This window comes from Carassius gibelio, chromosome B25, assembly GCF_023724105.1.
Source record: "Carassius gibelio isolate Cgi1373 ecotype wild population from Czech Republic chromosome B25, carGib1.2-hapl.c, whole genome shotgun sequence".
Lineage (NCBI taxonomy): Eukaryota > Metazoa > Chordata > Actinopteri > Cypriniformes > Cyprinidae > Carassius > Carassius gibelio.
Window position 1 is genome coordinate 6,808,278 of NC_068420.1, and position 22,929 is coordinate 6,831,206.

General features: G+C 38.9%; 3 protein-coding genes across 5 annotated transcripts in view; all 3 read left to right on the forward strand.

Moving 5' to 3' along the window:
* LOC128014579 (inactive tyrosine-protein kinase PEAK1) overlaps positions 1 to 9,647 on the forward strand; it is a 31,410-nt gene extending 21,763 nt beyond the window's left edge. Inside the window, exons 3-5 of the mRNA XM_052598248.1 lie at positions 2,249 to 2,466; positions 4,117 to 4,838; positions 6,079 to 9,647. Coding sequence (XP_052454208.1) covers positions 2,249 to 2,466; positions 4,117 to 4,838; positions 6,079 to 7,233 — 2,095 coding nt within the window. The 3' untranslated portion in view covers positions 7,234 to 9,647. The remainder of the gene's footprint in view (positions 1 to 2,248; positions 2,467 to 4,116; positions 4,839 to 6,078) is intronic.
* A 689-nt stretch (positions 9,648 to 10,336) lies between these two features.
* On the forward strand, positions 10,337 to 14,948 carry LOC128014606 (ubiquitin-associated protein 1-like). Of its 2 annotated transcripts, none has more exons than XM_052598298.1 (7): positions 10,337 to 10,467; positions 10,716 to 10,917; positions 11,764 to 11,896; positions 12,006 to 12,665; positions 13,095 to 13,262; positions 13,744 to 13,845; positions 14,342 to 14,948. In XM_052598298.1, the coding sequence occupies exons 3-7, from the start codon at positions 11,765 to 11,767 to the stop codon at positions 14,474 to 14,476; spliced, it is 1,197 nt and encodes a 398-aa protein (XP_052454258.1). In that variant the 5' UTR covers positions 10,337 to 10,467; positions 10,716 to 10,917; position 11,764; the 3' UTR covers positions 14,477 to 14,948. The 2 variants fall into 2 exon arrangements, with proteins under 2 accessions (XP_052454258.1, XP_052454257.1); XM_052598297.1 differs by having other exon boundaries at positions 10,338 to 10,467; positions 11,761 to 11,896.
* A 465-nt stretch (positions 14,949 to 15,413) lies between these two features.
* On the forward strand, positions 15,414 to 22,555 carry LOC128014595 (protein regulator of cytokinesis 1). Of its 2 annotated transcripts, XM_052598281.1 has the most exons (15): positions 15,414 to 15,582; positions 16,085 to 16,217; positions 16,296 to 16,418; positions 16,536 to 16,769; positions 17,423 to 17,593; positions 17,900 to 18,049; positions 18,140 to 18,287; positions 18,838 to 18,974; positions 19,071 to 19,166; positions 19,254 to 19,400; positions 19,491 to 19,601; positions 20,317 to 20,415; positions 20,497 to 20,655; positions 20,749 to 20,777; positions 22,065 to 22,555. In XM_052598281.1, exons 1-15 carry the CDS (start codon positions 15,572 to 15,574, stop codon positions 22,108 to 22,110), a joined length of 1,794 nt encoding a protein of 597 aa, XP_052454241.1. In that variant the 5' UTR covers positions 15,414 to 15,571; the 3' UTR covers positions 22,111 to 22,555. The 2 variants fall into 2 exon arrangements, with proteins under 2 accessions (XP_052454241.1, XP_052454242.1); XM_052598282.1 differs by lacking the exon at positions 20,749 to 20,777.
* The last annotated feature ends 374 nt before the right edge of the window (positions 22,556 to 22,929 follow it).

Genomic DNA, 22,929 nt, shown 5'->3' on the forward strand with positions numbered 1-22,929 from the left:
TAGTCATAAATGTGTGTGATCTGCTGACAAGAGGGACCTTTGATCTTGATATGTCACAGTTGTGAGCTGATTAACAACCACAGGTAGATGTATGTTAAGGGTTAATCATGTGGAGGAAGAAGCATTCATAGCGAATGTTCAACAGAGAGAAGAGGAGTACGAAAAAAACAGACAAGAGAGATTTGTCTATTAAGTCTTTGAAAGCAAGGAATTCCTGTTTTTGATATAAACATTTACTGTCTCTGACCTTATCGAATGGGTAACTGTGTGAGCCAATATGGTGGGTAAGCATTACTTCCTGAAATTCCTTTAAACTGACCAACACTTTACTGAAGCTCTTAGCTAGATATATTTGTTTCAGCCGGTGTGTGTGCACAAGTGTGTTTGCAGAGTGTTATCTGCCTAAGAGAAAGAGATACTTGAGACACGTTGATTCAGGTTCTTCTAACAAGTTCAAACACTGAGATATCTAGATACTCTCTCTGTTAAAAACTTGGTTATATCTTCCCATGTGTGTTTACAATTTTTTTTGCACTGGTGTTTCATTGGAAGCATTAGGAATCTTATCTTTATTTTTGAGAACACCTTCCGTGTTATAGATTTTTGAGTGTGTCATAACTTAATGGAACAGAATGTTTTTATATGTCCAGACATGCTCTGCCCGGAATATTCCTCCCATTTAACATTCTTGGATGGGTTATTTAGAAAAGTAAGTTTGGCACTGGGATACAGGAAGGATGGTTTGGAATCCAAGCAAAGGACAGTTGTATTTTGTGTTTGATTAGTAGTGCTACATGCTAATTAAAATTTCATCTTAAACTGAAGTACTATCAGACAATTATTCATTATTAATCATTATTCATACCATTATTTACTTTCATTTTGTTCCAAACTTGTATGATATAATTTCTTCAGTTGCCTCTAAAGTAGACATTTTGAAGTGTGACTTAAAAAGTCATTAATTACTCCCCATCATGTAGTTCAAAACCCGAAAGAACTTTGTTCATCTTCGGAACACAAATTAAGATATTTTTGATGAAATCCGAGAGCTTTCTTACGGAGCCCCGCACATGACATGCAAGAAAAAATAAATAAATTGTGCACACGATTTACTAATTCGTTCCCTCAATGTACTAAAACGTGTACACGATTACTATTGCATTCCCTCGATTTGCTAAATTGAGTTCACGATTTAGCAAATCGAGCGAGTGAATTAGGAAATCGTGCGCACAATTTATAAATCGAGTGAACGAAATAGTAAATCGAGGGAATGCAATAGTAATCGTGTGCACGTTTTAGTACATTGAGGGAATTAATTAGTAAATCGTGCACATGATTTAGCCTAATATTTTTTCCTGCATGTCATGTGCGGGGCTCCGTACTTTCTGACCCTGCATACACAGCATCACAACTGACACGTTCAAATTCCAGAAAGGTATTAAGGACATTGTTAAAATAATCCATGTGATCCTTAATTCAACCTTAATTTTAAAAACTGTCCGAATATTTTTCGTGCTTTTTGAACTTTTTTCTTCTCTTCTGTGTCAGTCTTCGATGCACATACATGAGTATGACATGGAAGAGAAGAAATTGTTAAATAAAGTCATTATTTTTGTTTTCTTTGCACACAAGAACTATTCTTGTGGCTTTATAAAATTAAGGTTGAACCACTGATGCCACATAGACTATTTCAACAATGTCCTTACTACATTTCTGGACTATCCCTTTCACCTTCAAAAACTTTCACCTTCAAAAAAGGTGCAAAAGCAACACAGAACTATTGTAGAAGCGATCATATTGTAGCTTTTTATAAAAAATGGATTGTTCGTGATTTCTAACGTCAAAAGCAAAGGTTTAGAAATTGGGGATGCAGGTTCTTTTACAAAGCTTAATTTAAAACCTTCCGTTTTTGTGAAGTAGATCAATTGATTTGTTAACAAGATCTAAAAATTTGCATTCAGTGCAAATGCATGTTAAAGAGTGACCGGCACATATTTGAAAATATCTTAGTAAGTTGTACAGCTTTGGAACAAATTGAGGGTGAGAAAATGACAGAATTTAGTTTTTTGGATGAACTACCCCTTTAAAAAAAAGAGAGAGAGATAGAGAGAGAGAGAGGGAATAAAAAAAATCTAAATTTAGCTTTGTAAAATAATCTGCATCCCCAGTTTTTAAATCCTTGCGGTTTAGGTTAGAAAACTTTGGGCTGGAATAGTTCTCAAACGTTGTTTGTCTTTCTTTGATGCAGTCAGCTTCCAGTTCAGGATTCTGAGATCTCCTCAGCCACCTCTCTTCCTGCTAAGCTGGAGCTGGCGCCCCTGCGCGAGCCGCCTGCCTCCTGTCCACCCCCAGCATCGCCCACCTCAAACAGCAGCAGGCAAGCAGAGCGAGAGGAAGAGGGAATCACTTCCACCATCTCGCACTCTCCTGCATCCAGCAGCTGCAGGGCCACTTACACCAACCTGGGTGAGTAAAACACACGTTTGATGGGTTACTTTGTGTTTTTGTTTGGTCCATCTATGTGGGCCAGCGGTATGAGGTTCTGACCTGATTTGGCCGGCTCATGCTGATATATTTAGGTTGTCATGACAGCACCGTGTGCGAGAGCATTTCTAGACCAATAAATAAGATCACTTCTCTCAATCTCTCAATTTGAAGTCATTTAGCTGATTAAGTGTCTCTGAAGTTTGTGCTGAGAAAGGAGGTAGGGATCTGTCTCTTTCTTTCTTCGATTTGCTCTTTTTTCTTCTTCTTTTGGTTTTATTTGCATGAACTGTAGCACAGTGTCGTTTAAGTAGTTTTGCTAGCAGTAAATGTACATTGCAACACCACACATTATATTTATTATTCAGTAGGGTACAAAAATCTTAGACGACTAGTGACCACTAATTCTTACTTTTTTATTTAATATAAATTGGTTAATTGTTTGTTATTAATATCAATTAATTTATTTACATTAATTCATTTAATATAATAGAAATGTTCTAGAAACAATGTAGAATCTAAAGTATTTTATGTATTAACTTTTCTTGTTTTAAAGTGTTTCAAAATGCTTAAACATGAATTTATTTATGATTTTGAATAAGTATTTTAATGTGATCTCACTTTTGGATGGCATGACAGAAATTCTATTTATGTTACGGCTGAAAACAGATATGATGTATATCTATATTTTAATTATTTTTTTTGTAAGTGTTCACAATAAAGCTCCTAAAAAATCTAGAATTAGCTCCTAGAAGATCTAGACATTAAAGCTTGACAATGTAGAGAAAATATTACATTTATAATCCACTTTTATAATATTGATTAAAATATTTAAATACCCTGCAAATTACTTAAATAAGATTTCACCTCAAACAGTGGTTGTAAGGTTGTAATAAAATGTAAATGTAACGTTTAATAAAATGGATGAAAAATTGCATAAAAAATTCTCCCAAACTGGCAGTAGTCGCTGTGTGGAAATCAGAGATTCAGTTTGTTGGGGACTTTAATGGCTACAGTTTTGAGAGACTGACAGATTGAGTCTGTCTATATTGAGCTGTGTGGCATCACACAGGATATGGGAAAGAAGAATGAGTTTTCATCTCTCCCGAGAGAGCATGGTTGCTGGGGGCTACTTCCTTCCCTCCTTATTATGTTGCAGAGTTGACCTCTGATGTCTAACCGTATAACATTGCAGCGCTGATGATTAAGTCTGATGAATCTCTGAACTGCATAGCAGCACGGGTCTCCAAGGGGTTAAAGTACCGCTTCCAATTTTGTCCCGCTGACTCTTTGATCATTTTATAGACGTGACCTACAAAAATCCCTGTCCTGGTGAAAGGGCCTCAGAGGAAGCCCCAGTCTGAGATTATTGGGAGATTAAAGCAGATTAGTGAGGAATGTTAGATGAGGTTTCACGCTGTTAAATAATTCCTAACTCATATCCCACGTCCTTGTGGACGGAGCGTGTGTGAGTGGCTTTAAGACCGTTCATCCTGCAATTACAGATACGGTACAGGGAAGCATGGAAATCCAAAAATGCACCAGTTATTTTCTGGTCAAAATTTCATGTGTTCCCCTGAGCTGTTTCAAAGCCATAATCCTCACTGAAATTTCTCATCTCTCTCTCTACAGGTCAGTCCAGGGCCAACATGATCCCCGTAAAACATCCCAGACATCCTAAAGCATCTGATGACTCTTTAATTACTGAACTAGAGGTCACCGAACCAACGACAAAATCCACTCCTCCACCCCTACCCAAAAAGTCAATCCCACGTGCCCAAACAGAGCCATCTGCTCTAGGTCCCCCGCGACCCAAAGGAGAGGCCAAACCAGGCGGGACCAGTCTGAGTGTTGCCAATCCACTCTACGATCTCGAATCCACATGGGACACGGCCAGTCAGAGCTCCTCACTCAGCTCGGAGGCAAGACAACCTGATGAATCGGGAGACTCCCTGGAGCGTCCAGTGGGTGGGCGGAGCCTGTCTTGTCTAACCAGTAGCAGCTCCATGCAGGCATGCGACCGCCGAGGCTACCGAAGTACAGAGAGTCTGACGGCCCGGACACGAGGGGCTGGGAGACCCAGTAAAGCCCAGAAACAGGTGCCGTACAGAGGCATGGAGAGCTGGGAGGAAGTGGTCGGGAGGATCCGAGGCCTGCACACGGATACCCTTCGCAAGTTGGCAGCCAGATGTGAAGACAGATTTATGGCCGGACAAAAAGATCATCTGCGCTTTGGAACAGACAGCTGGTCTCATTTCCGGCTGACCGCAGGAAGACCCTGCTGCGAGGCAGGAGATGCGGTGTACTACACAGCATCTTTCGCTAAAGAACCTCTGACAAACTACGCCGTTAAGGTGAAAGTTCAGTCTTACACATATTTATTGATGCATGTAGATAGATGAGCTGAATAGGTGTCTACATGAGATCTTCTAAGGCAGAAAAGTCAAGTAATGGTCACTCATGCAACTCACAATCATTGCTTCTTGCAAGATCAGAGAAGTGATTTAACTAAGAGTTGATTCCAAAAGAGTCTGATGGCAGCATGTTGTTAAGCTGATAGTTGTTGTGTCATGAACTGTTTTTTATTTTATTCTGTCCACTTCTAATGTTATTAAGATTTTAACACAAACCAGAAGGTTTACAGAAGGTTCAAGCGCTCACTGATGCTCCAGATGGAAAAATTATGCATGACTAGACGGGTGTGAAAACTTTTTAAATTTTAAGATCAGGGTACATTTTACTCATTTTGTCTTCCAGGAAACATGCAACTATCTTCTGCAGCCTCTGAAGGGAGGTACTAAGTTAAAAAATATGATATTTATTCAAAATAAGAACAATGTACACATCTCCATTCTGTTCAAAAGTTTTAACCCCCACACTAGCTCGTAATGCATGGTTTTTTCCTTTGGGAGCATCAGTGAGAGTTTAAACCTTATATAATAGTTGTGTATGAGTCCCTCAGTTGTCCTCAGTGTGAAAAGATAGATCTCAAATACACAAAAATATTGGAAAACCAAAGAATTTGTGGGACCTGACGGATATTTCGGAAGAACGGTTCTCAGTTTAACTGTTCAGGGCAAACAAGGGATTCATAAACAACTATCACTAAACAAAAAAATAAATAAAAAAAGCAGCTGTGGATCATTCAGGTGACAAAACAGTATTAAGAATTGAAGGGGATGTAAACTTTTGAACGGGGTAATTTTTATAAATTCAACTATTATTTTCTCTTGTGGACTTTATGTAAACATCTTTTATGTGAAGTATCTTATTCAGGTCGGTACAATAACATGCATTTTGTATAATCCCTCTTATTTTGGTAAAATAATAAAAAAAAAATTGCAGCTCTGAAAGGGGTGGGGGGTCTACCTGAACTGTACATGGCAAAAGATCAAGGAAAAGTTTGTTTCTCAGTTCATGACCCCTTTAATAGAGATGAAGTTCAACAAATGCATAATGAAATTATCCACAAAGAATTGCAAACGGTGCTTTCTTGGCCATAGCTTCTTAACACTTCAGAATGTTGCCTAGGTGGTCTTCTCAGATTTGCACGTATATTAAAAATATGTACATTCTCGTTCTGTCTGATCTCAGATCTGTCGGGGAGTGGTGAAGGAGAGTCAGCAGCAGTTTTTCCACAGCCTAGCAGTTCGGCAGAGTATCGCTGTGCAATTCAACATCCAGCAGGACTGTGGGCACTTCCTGGCAGACGTGCCGGCCCGCCTGATGCCCTGGGAGCATGAGGAGGAGGGAGAAGACAAGCAAGGTAGAGAGGAAGAGGGAAAAGGAAAAGAGGATGAGAGCGATGCGGCGGGTCCGGGCGGGAAACTCTGCAGCCGTGTTGTGGTGATCACTCGAGAGGTGCCGTTCCAGACAGTGGCGGATTTCGTACGGGAGGGCGTAGAGCGACATGCGCGAAACCCAGAGCTGTACGAACGCCAGGTGTGTCTCCTGCTGCTGCAGCTGTGTGCGGGACTAGAGCACATGAAACCCTACCACGTCACGCACTGTGACCTCCGGCTCGAGAACCTCCTCCTGGTGCACTGTCAGCCCGGGAACCCTTGGAACCCGGAGCTCACGGAACCGAACAACAACGCTGCATCTGGACCTTCCTCGGCGACGGCGTCCGCTTGCCCGGCCCGGCTCATCATCAGCAACTTCTCTCAGGCCAAACTCAAGAACGTGGTGCTGGAACCCTCTTCGCTCCGAGACCAGTCCCGTCTGGCACCTGAGCTCCTCACTGCCACTCAATACCGCAAGTGCGACGAATTCCAGACCGGGATACTGATCTACGAGATGCTGCATCGTCCGAACCCATTCGAGGAATGTCCGGAGCTAAAGGAGAGGGAATACTGCAGCTCTGACTTGCCCCAGCTGCCCCTGCGATCCCTGTACTCCAACGGTCTTCAACAGCTGGCCACGCTCCTGCTCAATCCCAACCCTTCCGAGCGCATCCAGATGGGGGACGCCCGAGCGTGTTTGCAGTGTCTGCTGTGGGGCCCCCGAGAGGATCTGTTCAATTCGTTGAACCCCACCGCCGGGACGGTCCAACGCCACACCGTCCTGCAGAACTGGCTGGACCTGAAGCGAACGCTCATGATGATCAAGTTCGCAGAGCGTTCTTTGGACACGGGCTGCGGCGTGAGTCTGGAGGACTGGCTGTGCTGTCAGTATCTAGCCTTCGCTACTACCGAATCTCTGAGCAGAGTGATCAAGATCCTGCAGCAACCCCAGGGCGTGCTTATTTGATCGCATCCGATCACGCCAACCAAGCTGGGACGTGTAGACGTGCGCTGTACAGACGTGTGATTTTATTTGAGGAAACCATATCGTTTGATTTTGTTGGTGAATGTGTTTTGGTATGGCGAACCGTTTACAGGATGAAAAGTGACAAAGTGAAGTCATGTTTAACTCCACAGTTAATGGCACATTTATAGAGCTGCTTTTATAAACAAGTGAAACTGCATGACGTGTGCGTATGTGTGAGTGTGTTGTGGGTTTTCTGCCGGTGTGTTTAGCTATGCTTTTCATTCTGCTGTCGGGACTCGTGTGTATCAGCAGGAAACCGCTGATCTGACATCAGCTGCATCATGGTTTATGATTCCAGTAACTGTTGGATAGCTATTATATAATCATCGCATTTCAGATTTTGTGCGAGGGGCGTCAAAATAAGGGTGCTCCAGAGGTTACGTTAGGTCAGTGAATCAATAAGTCTAACATGCCTTACATGCCTGTGTGTGTGTGTGTGTGTGTGTGTATATATATATATATATATAGAGAGAGAGAGAGATTTATGGAAAGTGGCAAAAACATCATTTTTTCATCATCAGTCATTTCACGCAAACATTTTTATCCGATCCTGATATTAGTTTGAGAGTACAGTACAGATTGGATATTTTTCTACCACAACTAGAGTATTGTAAAGTTTACCAAAGACTAAATATTCTGAACCACAAAGATCAAAACATATTTTTGCATAGTCAAAGAGAAGATCTTAATACTCTCTCCCTCTTAAAAGAAAGTGTCCTTATGTACTTAAAATAAATGCAGTTTAGTTCTTCAGCAGTACTTTGACTCTCCGAAGTACACAGGAGCATTTCCAATCAGAGGGATTGGCACCAAAATCACTTTAATCAAACTAGAGTCACACCAGATTCTGATCGTAGCGTTTACACTTGCAGTAAAGGCTCTGAACTGCTTTTGAGACATATCAGGATGAATCGAACCCTGACCCGGATATCACTACGCAGATGTATGTGCAATCATTAAAAGCGAGTGTTAACATTTGTTACAGTATTTTAGGTATATTTAACGCACTTGATATTCTCAGCATGCAGTTATTCTTTATCTTCCTGTTCCTGTTTGAGCACATAATTGATGAGAATGCGAGCTTTGAGGTCAGAGTCCCAGCGAGGATATTTGATTGTGTGTGTGAAGCATTAATATGAACCAGGGACCGCACATTCTTCAGCATTTTGTCCTTTGTAGTGTTATTTGAAGGCGCTTGTGTGTGTGTTTTGAAGCAATGGCAACATAGAGATGAACTTCAGAGGGAAATGTGAGACACACACAGGCTGCATCCCAGTTTGCTTGCTTCTGCACACTACAGGTATTTTTTAAATTGGTGATGGTCAAATGCATACTTGAGTATGTCATATGCTAGTACTGCCATATATAATGTAGTAAAATGAACACAATTTATATAAACATTAACATGTAGTTCAATTTATTATTACTTGTACATATTTGCTGTTGCAGCTTTGGCCTTGGAATTCATAATTATTCACTATTACAACTCAAAAGATTTATAAGGAACCGAATATTAAAGCTCTGATTGAAGCTCCGCCTCTTCTGTGATGCAAGAAGCTTGTGGGTAGTATTGGCTCAAAAGGCATCCGCAGAAAAAGTATACCTTCTAGGCACCTTGAGGATATTTTTTGACACGCTTTAATTTGTGGAACACTAAACAAAATTTTGCATAGCTTGTAGTATGGAGAATATTCAAATTGGGATGCAGATGTTCCCTGTTTCTATTTTTCTATAGATTTAAATATTCAGGTGAAAGAAAGGGATTTAATGGTTCATAGTGCATGAGAAAGGGTTCGTGTGAGGTCATTGGATAGTGTCTCTGTCAATCAAACTAGGGCGGGACCATTGGTTTGCTCCCATCTTCCATTTCCAAAGCAGCAGTTAAGTTTTCATCAATTCCATTAGAAAGGCACAGGAATTGTGTGTGTGTGTGTGTGTGTGTGTGTGTGAGAGAGAGAGAAATGCGGTGAATGTTCATGCTGAATGTTTGCGGGTCACACCGTAGCAATATGTTGTACTGAATTGTATTTGTATATAATAATTTGAGTGTAGTGTCAATTAATTTTAGCAGAACAGGCACGATTCTGTCACAGAGAGAACTTGAGAGAGAGTGAAAGGATCAGCAGATGTCTGTAACCTGGAGAATGTGTGTGTTTTTGCTCACTCACCATCAGTTTATCAGTTTTCTTTCGCATCATTTCACTGAAATCATGTAGTTACTGTTATTTACAAATGTTTATTGCCAGTGATGATTTCACAAAACTGCTTTTTACCTACAACTGCATATCTCATGGTATTTAGCTCTACATTACCGAGTTAACTGCTTATAATAAAACTATAAATATGTTTTTAAACCAGACCTGTTTGTGTTTTATTCAAAACACTACTTTGTTTTTTTTATAAATAATACAATATGAAATATGAAAAGGGGTCCTGGAAATAGCAAACAACTTCACAAGTTCGATGTGAGCCAGGCAAAGTTATGAAAAGTAATAAAATGTTAAAAGGTCATTAAAAACTCAGAAATTCTTGTAGTCTATAGACATTCAAGCTCTGAGTGTTTCTTAGACTGGAAATATTTTAATGCATTTTTTTTAGTTGTTAAGACAATAATAGAGAAGTCATTAAAATATGGAAATGAATTTGTCAGATAATGTGGGAATCATGGAAATCCATTTTCTCCATGGAAATAAAAGTCAACACTTTTTAAAATCCTTTTTAAATGCACATTTTTCATACTTTTTTACCCTCACAATTCTGATTTTTTTTTTACCATGTTAAATACATTTTATACTTTTATAAAATCTATTCTCTTTTTAAAATTTAAATCCACCTAAAGTAAACTTTAATCAGTGTAACATTTTGTCTTAATGACATTAAAGCACATGCATTAAGGTCAGAAACCAAAAATGTTGCTGTTTTAGTTTAGGGCCTTTAGAGGGCGCCATAAACCACACAAATCATTCCTGCGTATTCAATATGGCACAACACATAATTTGTTTATCATCTGTGATGGCGCCTTTTGTGTCATTTCCTGATGTCTCACAGAGAGTTTACAGACACATCGCCTTCGAGCTAATATAACGCACAGAATTGTATGTATCTGATTACATATTATTAGCTACAGTGTTCCTGTAGCTCAATTGGCAGAGGAAACACGGGAACACATGATAGGTAAAAATTGTTAGCCTGAATGCACTTTAAGTCGCTTTGGATAAAAGCGTCTGCTAAATGCATAAATTTAATTTAATTTTAATTTTAATTTATTACTCAACCAGCATCAGGACTCAATGTCTCCAAGAGTTCTGAGTATCTTAGTTCTCAGTAGGAGTTCTTAGTAGCTTCCAAGTATCTTCAGCACCTTACTATGATGTGAGAAATGGAAAAGAACATGATAAAGATGTGTGTGTTTGTTCCAACAGGATATGGAAGGATAATTGAGTGAGTCAGTGTATAATCCTGATTGTGTGTGTGTGTATAAGCCTGTGTTGATTCACATGAGGACATTATGCTTCTGTTATTATGAACATGTGAAGCTTATTAGCATTGTCTGACACTTTACAACCAAGGAACAATACGCATACACACACTTCTTTCAGCTGAGAGACACTACCAAAACTACTGGTAAGACATTTTCATTTAATGTCCTGTAATCAATAATAATCTATGGATAAACCAATTTACAGTTACAATTAGTTGCATTCAAAATACTAGGCTCAGCGAATTATATTATAAATAAGATTATGTACATAATGATTGTTTTGTCATTTAAATTAGTTTATGTAAACATTTTTACTACAATAATTGAGCATTGTAAAATTGTATTATTAAACAGTAAAATATTACATTATTTTATACATGCCTACATTATATAAATTGAAATTAAATTTAACGTCTTAACTTTTTATGTTATTTAAATTAGTGATTATGTCTTTTTATTACAAGGAAATAACATTAGTAGTATTATGATTTATGTTACATTTTAAAAAGTCAAGACCTTTGAGGTGGGATAGCTGTATTCATTTACTACATTTTCAGTTCTAACACCTTATGTTATAGGTTCATTTTATTATACTTTATTATATTATATATACTATATATGTCAGGTTAATTATTATTATATAATTGTTTGCACTAAAAAATAAACATTATATATACTATTAAAAATAGTAATATTTAAAAATTACATGTAACTAAAATTAAAATGGGGAACGAAAAAGCTATAAAAAAGCTAATTCAAACTCTAAATAAAAACAATAATTTTATATAAATTATACTAAAACATTGCTTGTTTATGCTTAAAAACAGTCATGTGACAAAAAAGGGTACCATATTCATTGAATGTGGATCTACAGAGATACAAACAACACAAATACATATACATGGGTATAAATGAACTTCAGAACTTCTCCGATATGGTTTTACAGATTACAGTATTAACTTATCTAAATTGTTTGTGCATGTCAGCAGAATGTGTAGTCTGGATGAAGTGCCATTTAAAGTTTCTCTGGACTCAGTGGAGATACAGATGGGTCAGAAAGAGCCGGCCACAGCTCCTGAACTTACCATCCCAGACTGTGCTCAAATACTGCGTGATACAAAGGTCAGAATGTAATATATATATATAGTTTGCTTATAATCATCATAACATTTGAAATTGTATGTTAAATGCATCTTTATATATAACAATGTTCATATGTTGTCCTGTACAGTATTCATTCACTCTGGAGAAAAAGATCCTGGCCGCATGGGAAGAACAGCAGCGGAAGAACAGGAAAGCCAAAAAAACACCCCAGAGTGTGTGTCCCACCTGCCCGCCATATTGGCTGATGTTCAGCAGCCCGCAGCAGAACCGCAGGGTGTGCCTCAGAAACGCAGAATTATGGGAACTGGGCCCTCGCCCTCGCAGCTTAAGCCTCAGTGCTGCTGACTCGCGTAAGCTCCGCCCACTTCGGGCGGTCCAGTTCCTCATTGCCGACGAGGACTTCGAGGGCGGCTACGGTGAAGACAACGAGAGCTCGTCTGAGGATGATACTGTTCGAAGCAAAGGGAGACCGAAGAGTTCCGGCCAACAGTGCTCGTGGATTTCCACCTGTCACACCCAGCGAGACTCCACCCCTCACCCCGCCCCTTCTAGCATGCCCCACAAGGCCCGGCCAAGCTCCGCCTCCTCTGTAAAAGACATACGTAGGCCCATCCCCCCTGGCCTCAGCCAGACGCCACAGGGCAGCCCTCACAGCTCCAGAGCCCCCCGTAGGAAACCCGCTGTAACGAGAAGCAGCGGGCGACGAAACTCACACTCCCTTCTACAACAGAGACCCTCATCTGCAGGACCAGTGCCCTCCGCCAGGCTTCAGAAAACATCCTCACATGTAACACACACACTGTAAAGCCTTAGATCTTCTTCATAGGTCTTAATGGGATAGTTCACCCAAAAATTACTAATTCTCATGTCGTTCCAAAGTCATAAGATCTTTGTTTATCTTCAGATAAAATTAAGATATTTTTGATCAATTCCGAAAGCTCTCTGAGCCTCCATAGACAGCAAGGATCCTTACACAATCAAGATCCAGAAAGGTAGTTAAGACATCGTTAAAATAGTCCATATGACATCAGTGGTTCAACCGTAATTTTATGAAGCTACGGGAATTCATTAGAAATATCTTAATTTGTGTTCTGAAGATGAACAAAGATCTTTCTTTGAAAAGGCATGACGGTAAATAATTAATAACCGAATTTTCATTTTTGGGTGAACTATCCCTTTAATTTAAATTTATTGATGAGCTAATTTTGTGTTTTAGGGTGTGCGTCCGAGGACGTCCGCAGGGCTACAGGACGCTGCAGCAGATCTGCTGTGTGCTTTGAGTCAGGAGGAAAGAGATCTTCTTGAAGCTGTTACACAACACGGATACACACTGCACACTGCCATACTAGCACTGCAGAAGACAGGGCCCAAGAATCCTGATCAGGTAACACTCACTACATGCAAACGCGCACACACACACACACACACACACACACACACCCACACATACACACACACTCACACTCATGTTTGTTTTTTGTGAAAAGTGGGGACATCCCATAGGAGTAATGGTTTTTATACTGTACAAACTGTATATTCTATTGCCCTACACCAACCCTACACCTAACCCTTACCCTAACAGGAAACTTTGTGCATTTTTACTTTCTCAAAAAAACTCTTTCTGTATGATTTATAAGCGTTTTGGAAAATGGGGACATGGGTTATATCCTCATAAGTCACCCTCTACTTGTAATACCTGTGTCATACCCATGTCATTATACAGAGTTGTGTCCTGATATGTCACAAAGACAAGAGCACACACACACACACACACACACACATATATATATATATATATATATATATATATATATATATATATATATATACACACATTCTGTTTCTCATTCTTTCTCGATCTCCAGGTTTTGAGTTACCTGATGTCATGTGACCGTCTCTGTCGGCTGGGTTTTGAGAAGACTCAGGTGGAAGAAGCTTTGGAGATGTTCCAGAACTGTGAGACCAAGGTGAGGCCCTTCAAATCTGCTTTAAGGGCTCCAAACACTCAACCAATCAGCATTCAGCGCACCAGACACCCTTCAGATCAGCATTTAGAACTCCAAACACTTAGCAAATTGGTATCCAGCGATCAGCAACCAGTGGCCTTTAGTGTTCAAACGTACCTTAAATCAGCATTTAGCATGCCAAACACTCAACCGATCGGCATGCAGTCTCCCCTCAAATCAGCAACAAATCAGCATCCAGTGCAAAAAACCCTTTTCAAATGAGTGACCAATTAGCATTCAGTGGTACAATACTTTCCTGTCCTAATAAAATAGATCTAAAAAAACAAACAAACTCAAATCAGCCTTTAGCATGCCAAACACTGCTCAACAACCTGCTCAAAACACACATCCAAATAGCATTTAGCACCAAAAACACACATCCAATCAATATTTAGTGCATCAAATATGACTAATCTGATGTATTGTAAATGTATTTCTGTTTTTGTGTTTCTCTCAGGCTTCAGAGTTCCTGTTTCTGCTGGCTCAGTTCTGTGAGATGGGTTTCCAGCAGAGCACCATCAAAGAAGTTCTACTGGTGCATGAGAACCATAAAGAGAGAGCCCTGGAGGAGCTTATGACCCGCAGTGGCTGAGAACACACAATAATCCACTGCTATATGAGCTTATGAATCAGTCTTCATCTCTATTAATGCATTAATAAATATTTATCTTCAGCTCCATGAATTAATGTATAAATACTAACAAATCTTTCAGGATGAATGTATCATTTGCAGCTTTTATAGTTCAGACATGTCTTTCAGTTTCTCATGCAGAAAAGCTGCAGCAGATCTGACTTTTAGATTAATAACCTCTCCATGAAAGAACTGAAGATCAGTTTTACTGACAGAAAGGACTTTAATTAATGTTTCATTTATTATGCATCTGTTATTTAGTTTCAGGACTATTTCCTGATGTTTGGAATTTAATAAGAGGTTCAGTTTTGCATAACCATTGTCAAACAGTATCACCTCTTTTTAAACTCTTTAAAACTTTAGTTATTGGTATGTAGCATCAAAAGTCATGTAAAAGAACAAAAAAATAATAATAAACCTGATCTCTGATTGATTGCTATCGCTTTTTTTCTGTCAGTCTGTTTCCCAGATATTGCTGGGTTATTATTATTCTCTCTATGTATGTACGGTATGTGTGTATTTACAAACAACACATTTTTTATAAATTAAATTATTTTCTTAAACCAAAAAGAAACTCATCACAAAGACATAACGTCACTAGCGAAAAGTGACAAACCTTATTAAAAAAAAACAACTTAAAAAAATTATAGATTAAAAGAGACTAGTCAAATTTAAAGAAAAATATAAAATCAATCATTCAAAAAATAAAAAGATTAATGGTGTTCTGCTGATTAATGGTTCCGAACGTCATCATGACTCATTCCACTCATATGCACAGCCGGTTAAACTAGTCAGTCAGCTGGCTTGAATTGTCAGCCAATCAGTGCGCTTGAATGGTATCTATGATGTCCATCAGCCTATCAGTGAACAGGATGTAGTTGCCTAGCTTGGTCTCCACCAATCAGAGACCAGAGGCGTGTCGGTGCAGCGTTTGAATTTTTAGCCAGACTTTTCAAGCCAGTCGTCGGATAGATCGTCAAATAAAGCGTACGCTAAAGTTTGGAAGTGTCAATATAGCACTTAAATCTCTTCAGAGATCTACGGCGGAACCACAGGATGAGGAAGAGGTAAGAGAAAGACAGACTTTGAAGAGTATAGTCTGTGTTAATGTGTAGAATTGCATATGTATGGTTAGCTGAAAATAGTGTTTAGGTAGGTCAGTGGTCGAAGTTTTCGTAATTTGTTTAAAAAAAACATCTTAATTTTGCATTAGCACGTAAGTTAACTAGGTACTGATATTTATAAACAGACGTTTTCAACAAACCAATTTCAAGTTTCTTTAATTATAATCAATAATTGGTCTATTAATGGAACATAATGATTTTATTTATTCAACAATACAGTAACAAATCAGTAACGCTGCTCATATATTATTAAAAATTATTCTTTTGCTGATACATTTGTGATTGATTCTTTAATAAGTATATAATTTTAAGTAATGCTGTTGATTTGGTTATTAATTAATAAGAAAACTATTGAAAAAACATTTTACTGTTTAATTTGCAACTCTGAAGTCTGACAACAGAGCGAGAGCATGTATTCATTAAATATGAATGTGTGTCATTGCAGTGAAATCCACGCTGCAGAGTCTGTAGCATGTTTGGGCAAGGCCCTCGGAGAGCTGAAGGACATCTGGGAGGAGATCGGGATCCCAGAAGACCAGAGGCTTCAGCGAACGGACGCCGTCCACATGCACATCAAAGTCAGTTCAGGTCATCCGTGTTTCTCACTGATTGGAGGACGGAGACAAAGATTCACCGTGAAATCTCTGTGATTGCAGAATCTGCTGGATATGATGATCGCAGAGGAGGAAGGGCTGAAGAAGCGCTTGCTGAGCAGTATTGAAGCATGCAGAAAAGAGGTGACCAGCCTGTGTAGTGAGCTTCAGGTGCAGGAGTGTCAGGTGAGTCACTCTGATACAAGATTGTTTGGAGAACAGCTTGATACAACCTGTGCTCTCTTGCTTCTGGATGTTTTGTCAAGCCGGCCAATCAGATTGGAGACTGTGTGTGTTTGGCAGGAGGAGGACGGCCTTACGATGCTGCAGCTGGAGAAGGATCTACGTACGCAGGTCAAGATGATGCTGAAAGAGAAAAGTGCTCGTCAGAGCGAGCTGAAGTCTCTGATTCAGCAGGATCAAGATCTGTGTGACATCTTGTGTGATGAGCTGTTCCCCATCCATCCTGAACATGTCCCGTCACAGCAGCAGCTGCAGAACTACAGACAACACAACAACACACGCAACCAGGAGAGGGTAAAACACACTTTCAGAGCTGTCCGCTTTTTTGTTTTAGTATGTGAAATGGTATTGACATGTTAAGATGACTATGTCGAAATGCATGCGGTTTTACAATAATTAAATAATCAAGGTATATTAAAACCACAGTGTGTGTGTGTGTGATACACACACATACAATACATTACCAGTCAAAAGATTGGAATTATTTTTTGTGTGTGTTTTTGAAAGAAGTCTCAAAATTACAGTAAAAACTTTTTCTGTTGTTAATGTCATTACTCCAGTCTTCAGTGTCACATGATCCTTCAGATATCATTGTGATATTGCTGCTCAAGAAACATTTTTTTATGTTCCCAATGTTGAAAACCATTCTGCTTAATATTTTTGTTACTAGACTGATCGTGTGACACTGAAGACTGGAGTAATGATGCTGGAAATTCAGCTTTGCATCACAGTTCTTTTAAATTGTAATAATTTTTGACTATTACTGTCTTTACCGTAGATTTTATCAAACAAATGCAGCCTTTCTGAGTGCAAGATCATCCTAAATATTGCAGATTTTTTATGTTGGGTATATCCTGCATTCTTAAGTGAATAGTAAGGTAGTTTGCTTCTCTGATGAAAGTTTCTATCAGTTTGGTTACAGGAAGTGTGCTTGTGTGTGTTTACAGGAGCGCCGTCATGCCGAGTTTGTGGGAATGAAGCGTCAGATCACAGTGTTGATGGAGGATCTGGAGCAGCATCCTGACACCTCTTTTGAGAAAGACGCTGTGTGTGAAGATGAAGACGCTTTCTGCCTTTCCGTGGAAAACCTCAGTGCGCTCAAAGTGTTACTGCACCAGGTACACACACTTCAGTTCTTTTGAGCTGTTCCTTTTTATTTTGGGGTGTAACCAAAAAGCCGTCCGTTAAAATGAGAACGCAGTGGTTTTAAAAATTGATAAGAAGAAATGTTGCTTTAGCAGCAACGCCGTATAAAAGACTTTCTGAAGGATCATGTGACACTGAGGCGTAATGATGCTGATAATTCCGCTTTGCTTCATGGTATCATTATACCAACAATCATTTCTGAAGTCTGTTTTGTTTTCAGTTGGTGAAATGTCATTAGGTAATAGTGTGTGTGTGTGTGTGTGTGTGTTGTATTTCAGCTGGAGAGCCGTAAAGCTGAAAGTGAAGCGCTGTGTGTGTCCATCCGTGGTCGTATCGAGCAGCTGTGGGAGATGTTGCAGGTTCCTGAGGAAGAAAGAGAGAGTCTGCTGCACAACACCCTCACTAGCTCAAAAAGCAGACTGAACGCAGTAAGTACTCCCTTGTCACTAAAGTAGGTCACATTGTTCCTCTTTCGCTTCTAAACCATCCCTCACGCCGTCTTCCTCACTGTGTCACAGCTGCAGGCAGAGCTGCAGCGACTTGAGGAACTGAAAAAGAAAAACATCCAGCGCGTTATTCACGCAATCCGATCAGAGATCGTCAAGTTTTGGGAGAAATGTTACTTCAGCCCGGAGCAGAGACAAGCCTTCACTCCCTATCACAGCGGTATGCCAACAGATAGTTTCTAGGCAAAATCCCAATCTGCGTACATTAGAGTACAAAAATGAACTACTGTGATAGTTGTGGGAAAATACAGAAGATTTTACTTTAAAATATAATTTTTGAGGGTATTATTAAAAGAACCTTTCACCCAAAAATGAATATTTGCTAAAAATGTACACACACACACACCCCCCTCCCCACATCCTCTGGTCAGCCAAGATGTAAATGAGTTTGTTTCTTCATAGGAACATATATTAAAAAAAAAAATTACATCACTTGTACAACAATGGATCCTCTAAAGTGAATGGGTGCCGTCAGAATAAGAGATGATAAAAACAAAACAATAGCTTTTGATGGAGTCTTTGTTTATTTGTTTGGACTCTCATTTTGACGGCACCCATTCACTGCAGAGGATCCATTGGTGAGCAAGTGATGTAATGCTGACCTAATCTCAATCTGGCATGTTGATTAAAGATTTTATGGTAATTGTGATTGAGCAATAGTTTTTAAAAGTGCACAGAGATTGACTGATTTTGTTGCTTTGTGCGGTTAGATGATCTGGAAGAGGAGGTGTTGCGTGAACATGAGCTGGAGTTGGAGCGACTGAAGCAGGACTATGCTGAACACAGCGAGCTGTACGACGCTGTCTCCACCTGGAGCAGCAACTGGGCTCTCTATCAGGAACTGGAGGTGATAAATCAGAGGAGACCGGCTGAAAAGTTTCAGAAGAAACATTAAAAGGTTTGCAAAAACTGAGACTAATTATGCTTGGTCTTCTTTCTCCAGAAAAAAGCCACGGACCCCTCTCGCTTTAACAACAGAGGAGGAAACCTGCTGAAGGAGGAGAAACAGAGGGTTGACCTGCAGAAGAGTTTGCCAAAGGTTTGAGCTGCTCTTTAGGCAAACTGATGTTTGATTTCCTGGAATGGCTTGTATGCTGATTTGTTTGTATTTTGTGTGATTGGCCAGTTGGAGAAGAGTCTGAAGGCCCAGATTGACCAATGGGAAGCAGCGCACTGTAAAGAGTTCCGTGTGCACGGACAGCCGTTCCTGCAATTTGTGGAAGACCAGTGGAATCAACACCGCATGGAGAAAGAGAGAGAAAAAGAGGAACGGGTACGAAGACGTTCTTCTTGAAATTACTACTTCTGACTAATTAATTTTATTTTGAATATAAGTTTCTGATATGAGGTTTGTATTGTGCAGCAAATGAAGAAAATGAAGCAGACGGAGGAAGATCTACTGTACGGCACCATCATCAGAACTCCAACCAAGAGGAGACTCGCGGGAACCCCGACACCCGGAAAAACACGCAAGGTGCTGACTGTATACGTGTGCTAACTATCAGCCAATGAGATATAATCAGTATCAACACCAGGGAAGCTAAAACCAGAAATAACAGATAAAATAAATATCAAATATTACTGCATCATTTTATGATGATAGTAGATCTACACAAACATTGCTTAAGTAAATAAAATATAATAAAATCCTTCTAAATTAGTTTATATATTTCTTTATATATATATATATATATATATATATATATATATATATATATATATATATATATATATATATATATATATATATATATATATATATATATAAAATGAAATGAAATGCACATTGTGTAATGTGTTTTTGTATATTTAGTTTTGTGTATGCGTCTTTACATTTTAGTTTACAAAATGCGCATTATGTATGCATGCACGTTTTTCAAATGAATGATTTAATGCAATTATATAATCTCATATATGCATTATAAATGTAAAGATCCATTTTAATATAAGGGCTAATAGAACATTGCAAATGTAAAATTGTATAATTATTTTATAAAAAATTATGTAATGTTTTTTTTTTTTTTACTTAAAATACATTTTTCTTAATATTAACTACATAGTAATGACTTTTAAAAGCAGAAAATTGTCTTGTCAGCAGATTTTAAAAACGGGAAACAAACTATTGATCAATCTGTCAATCAGATGTGCTGATATATTATAAATAAAAAATATGTATTCTTCTTTTTAAGCTGATCTCCACCTCTAGCATGTGTAGCTCCACCCCCAACACGACACTCCGTTCCATATGCCCCTCCCCTTCTTTAAGACCGCCCCTTTCCTCCAGCAAGGTGAGTTATGCTTGAAGCACTACATGGTTACATGCATTTATAGTATAATCAATAAATCTATGAGCTGTGTTCCTCTGCTAGCTGGGTGCGCGGACACCTGCCCGTGGCCGAACCCCTCGTGGGCTGGAGAGGAATAAAGAGAACATCTCCCATCTGAGCGGAGCTTTGCGCACAATAGCCGCCAGCCCTCAAAGAAACTACTCCATCACATCTGTGGCCTCCTCCTACTCGGAGTTTGCGGTAAGTTCATTATCCTGCAGTTAGCCGTCTAGACACACAGGCAGCAGATGAAATCAAGTGACCTCCGTCTGCTTACTCTGCCTTCTGTTATAGAAGGACTCTGAATCCACTGCAGCGTCCAGGTCTGTATATCTAAAGACATTGACTGCCCATCACACTATTAACACACACTCTTCTCATCTAACCCGACTAACGGAGGAGGGTCTGTGTGTGTGTGTGTGCACTTTCAGCTTCTAACAGTGCAGTGAGAACAAAAGAACACCACGACTTAAACACGATCTGCTGTTTTTAACGACTCTATGAAATCAAAATTGGAGAAAAGTTGTGAAATGGCGACATGACAGTTGTTAGATGAAATTAGTCCTTTCTGTCAATATTGATTCGCTGGGCAGGATGTTGAATTATTTTGCCTGTCACTGATGTTTCTTCAGCTAATTAAAAAGAAAACATCGAACCTATAGTTTTAAAAGGACTGTTCGCCCAAATTAAAATTGTCATTTACTCACTCCCTTAAAGGTGCAGTAGGGAACTTTTGTAAAAATATTTTTTTTACATATTTGTTAAACCTGTCATTATGTCCTGACAGTAGAATGAGACAGATAATCTGTGAAAAAAATCAAGCTCCTCTGGCTCCTCCCAATGGTCCTATTGCCATTTGCAGTTACTGACCGCTCCCAGTAAGAAACAACCAATCAGAGCTGCGGTCCGTAACTTTGTTTGTGTTCAAAATGTAGAAAAATGTATATAATAAGCGAGTACACCATGAATCCATTTTCCAAACCGTGTTTTTAGCTTGTCCTAAATCACTAGGGTGCACCTATAATAAGTGTTTATATTCAGACTATTTTAGATTGCTTCAGGGGTACCGCGGCGGAGTAACCCAGTACCTTTGTGATTCTTCATAGACATAAACAGAGAGAAGTAGTTCCGGCTACGATGTTCTTCCGCAAGATGCAAGCAGTTCTGTTTATTAACCGCTAGAGCGTCAAAAGTTCCCTACTGCAGCTTTAAGTTGTTCCAAATTTGTTTACTTTTTTTTTTTTTTTTTTTTTTTTTTTTTTTTTTTTTTACGTTTCTTTGTATTGGTCACACACAAAATATATTATAAAGATGTTGGTTATTAAACAGTTGCTTGTAGCCATTGACTTCATTATTTCATTTCCTGTACTATGGAAGTCAATGGCTACCAGCAACTGTTTAGTAGTTACCAACATCCTTCAAAATGTCTTTTTGTTTTTAACATAAGAAAGAAACTCGAACAGCTTGAGGGAGAGTAAATGATGACCGAATTTAAATTTTTGGGTGAACTATCCCTTTAAGACCGCTAAAAGAAGCATAAACTTGAAGGGTTGTGGAGTGTCTAATGGAAATATAACTTCATACTCATATAATTGTGCTTTTGCCTACAGCGGGAGCTCTCAAACGGAAAATCCAACGTCAAGACTGGAGTTCTGAACTCTACCGTCACACACTGATCTCCGTAGATCAAAGATGGACTGATGGACATCGATGAAGACAAAAAAAGAAGCTTTTATTGCAATACTGAATGTAAATCACTTAGATTTTGTTGAGGAATTGTAAATATTTTACCTCTGCTTTTTACTATATTTCTCGTGACTTTTGTTTCCTTTTATTTAATTTTCCTTTTATGAGTTTTCTCTGTCTTTGAGCTTGGCTTCACCTGCAAGTTTTTCTGAAAACTCATTAACACTGATCTTAGGCCTCTGAGATGGATTTTATCTGTTATACTCTAAAATCACAGGCATTTAGATGCCTTTCAGACTTTATCTTCTGTAGTGATTGCACAGCACACTAAGTTTACATGACGTCACTCCTCTTGGGAAAAACTGCTGCTACTGTGGTGGTTGGCATCCTGTAAATAAATTTGTTTTCATGGGGATATTTTGTACTGTGTAAGTGATTTATTTATTAGGATGGATGATAATAAATACTGGATGTATGCGGCATTTATTTAGATTAATAAATGTTATTATTCAAAATGTATACCTGAACAATAAACGTACGTTTAGCTGATGATACATAGTCAAAAATAAAAATGGCAGGTTTATCTCCTTGGACCTGACCAATCAAGGATAACTTCAGGGAAAACAGTCTATTATGGTGCAAATTCTTATTGTTAGAATATTATTTTTACTTCTCATAAAAACTAGTTTTAGTGATTATTGCACCTTACTGAAAAAAAGATTTATGTAGGTGTTATTATTTATGGTCACTATTTACATGCAGGCTGTATTTGATGATATTTTTGTATTG

Coding starts and splice junctions, on each gene's coding strand:
- LOC128014595 (XM_052598281.1), top strand. Junction 16,419..16,535: donor TTCAGGTGCAGGAGTGTCAG/GTGAGTCACTCT, acceptor TGTGTTTGGCAG/GAGGAGGACGGCCTTACGAT. Junction 16,770..17,422: donor ACACACGCAACCAGGAGAGG/GTAAAACACACT, acceptor GTGTGTTTACAG/GAGCGCCGTCATGCCGAGTT.
- LOC128014606 (XM_052598298.1), top strand. CDS start 11,765: ATGTGTAGTCTGGATGAAGTGCCATTTAAAGTTTCTCTGGACTCAGTG. Junction 13,263..13,743: donor GGCCCAAGAATCCTGATCAG/GTAACACTCACT, acceptor CTCGATCTCCAG/GTTTTGAGTTACCTGATGTC. Junction 13,846..14,341: donor TCCAGAACTGTGAGACCAAG/GTGAGGCCCTTC, acceptor TGTTTCTCTCAG/GCTTCAGAGTTCCTGTTTCT.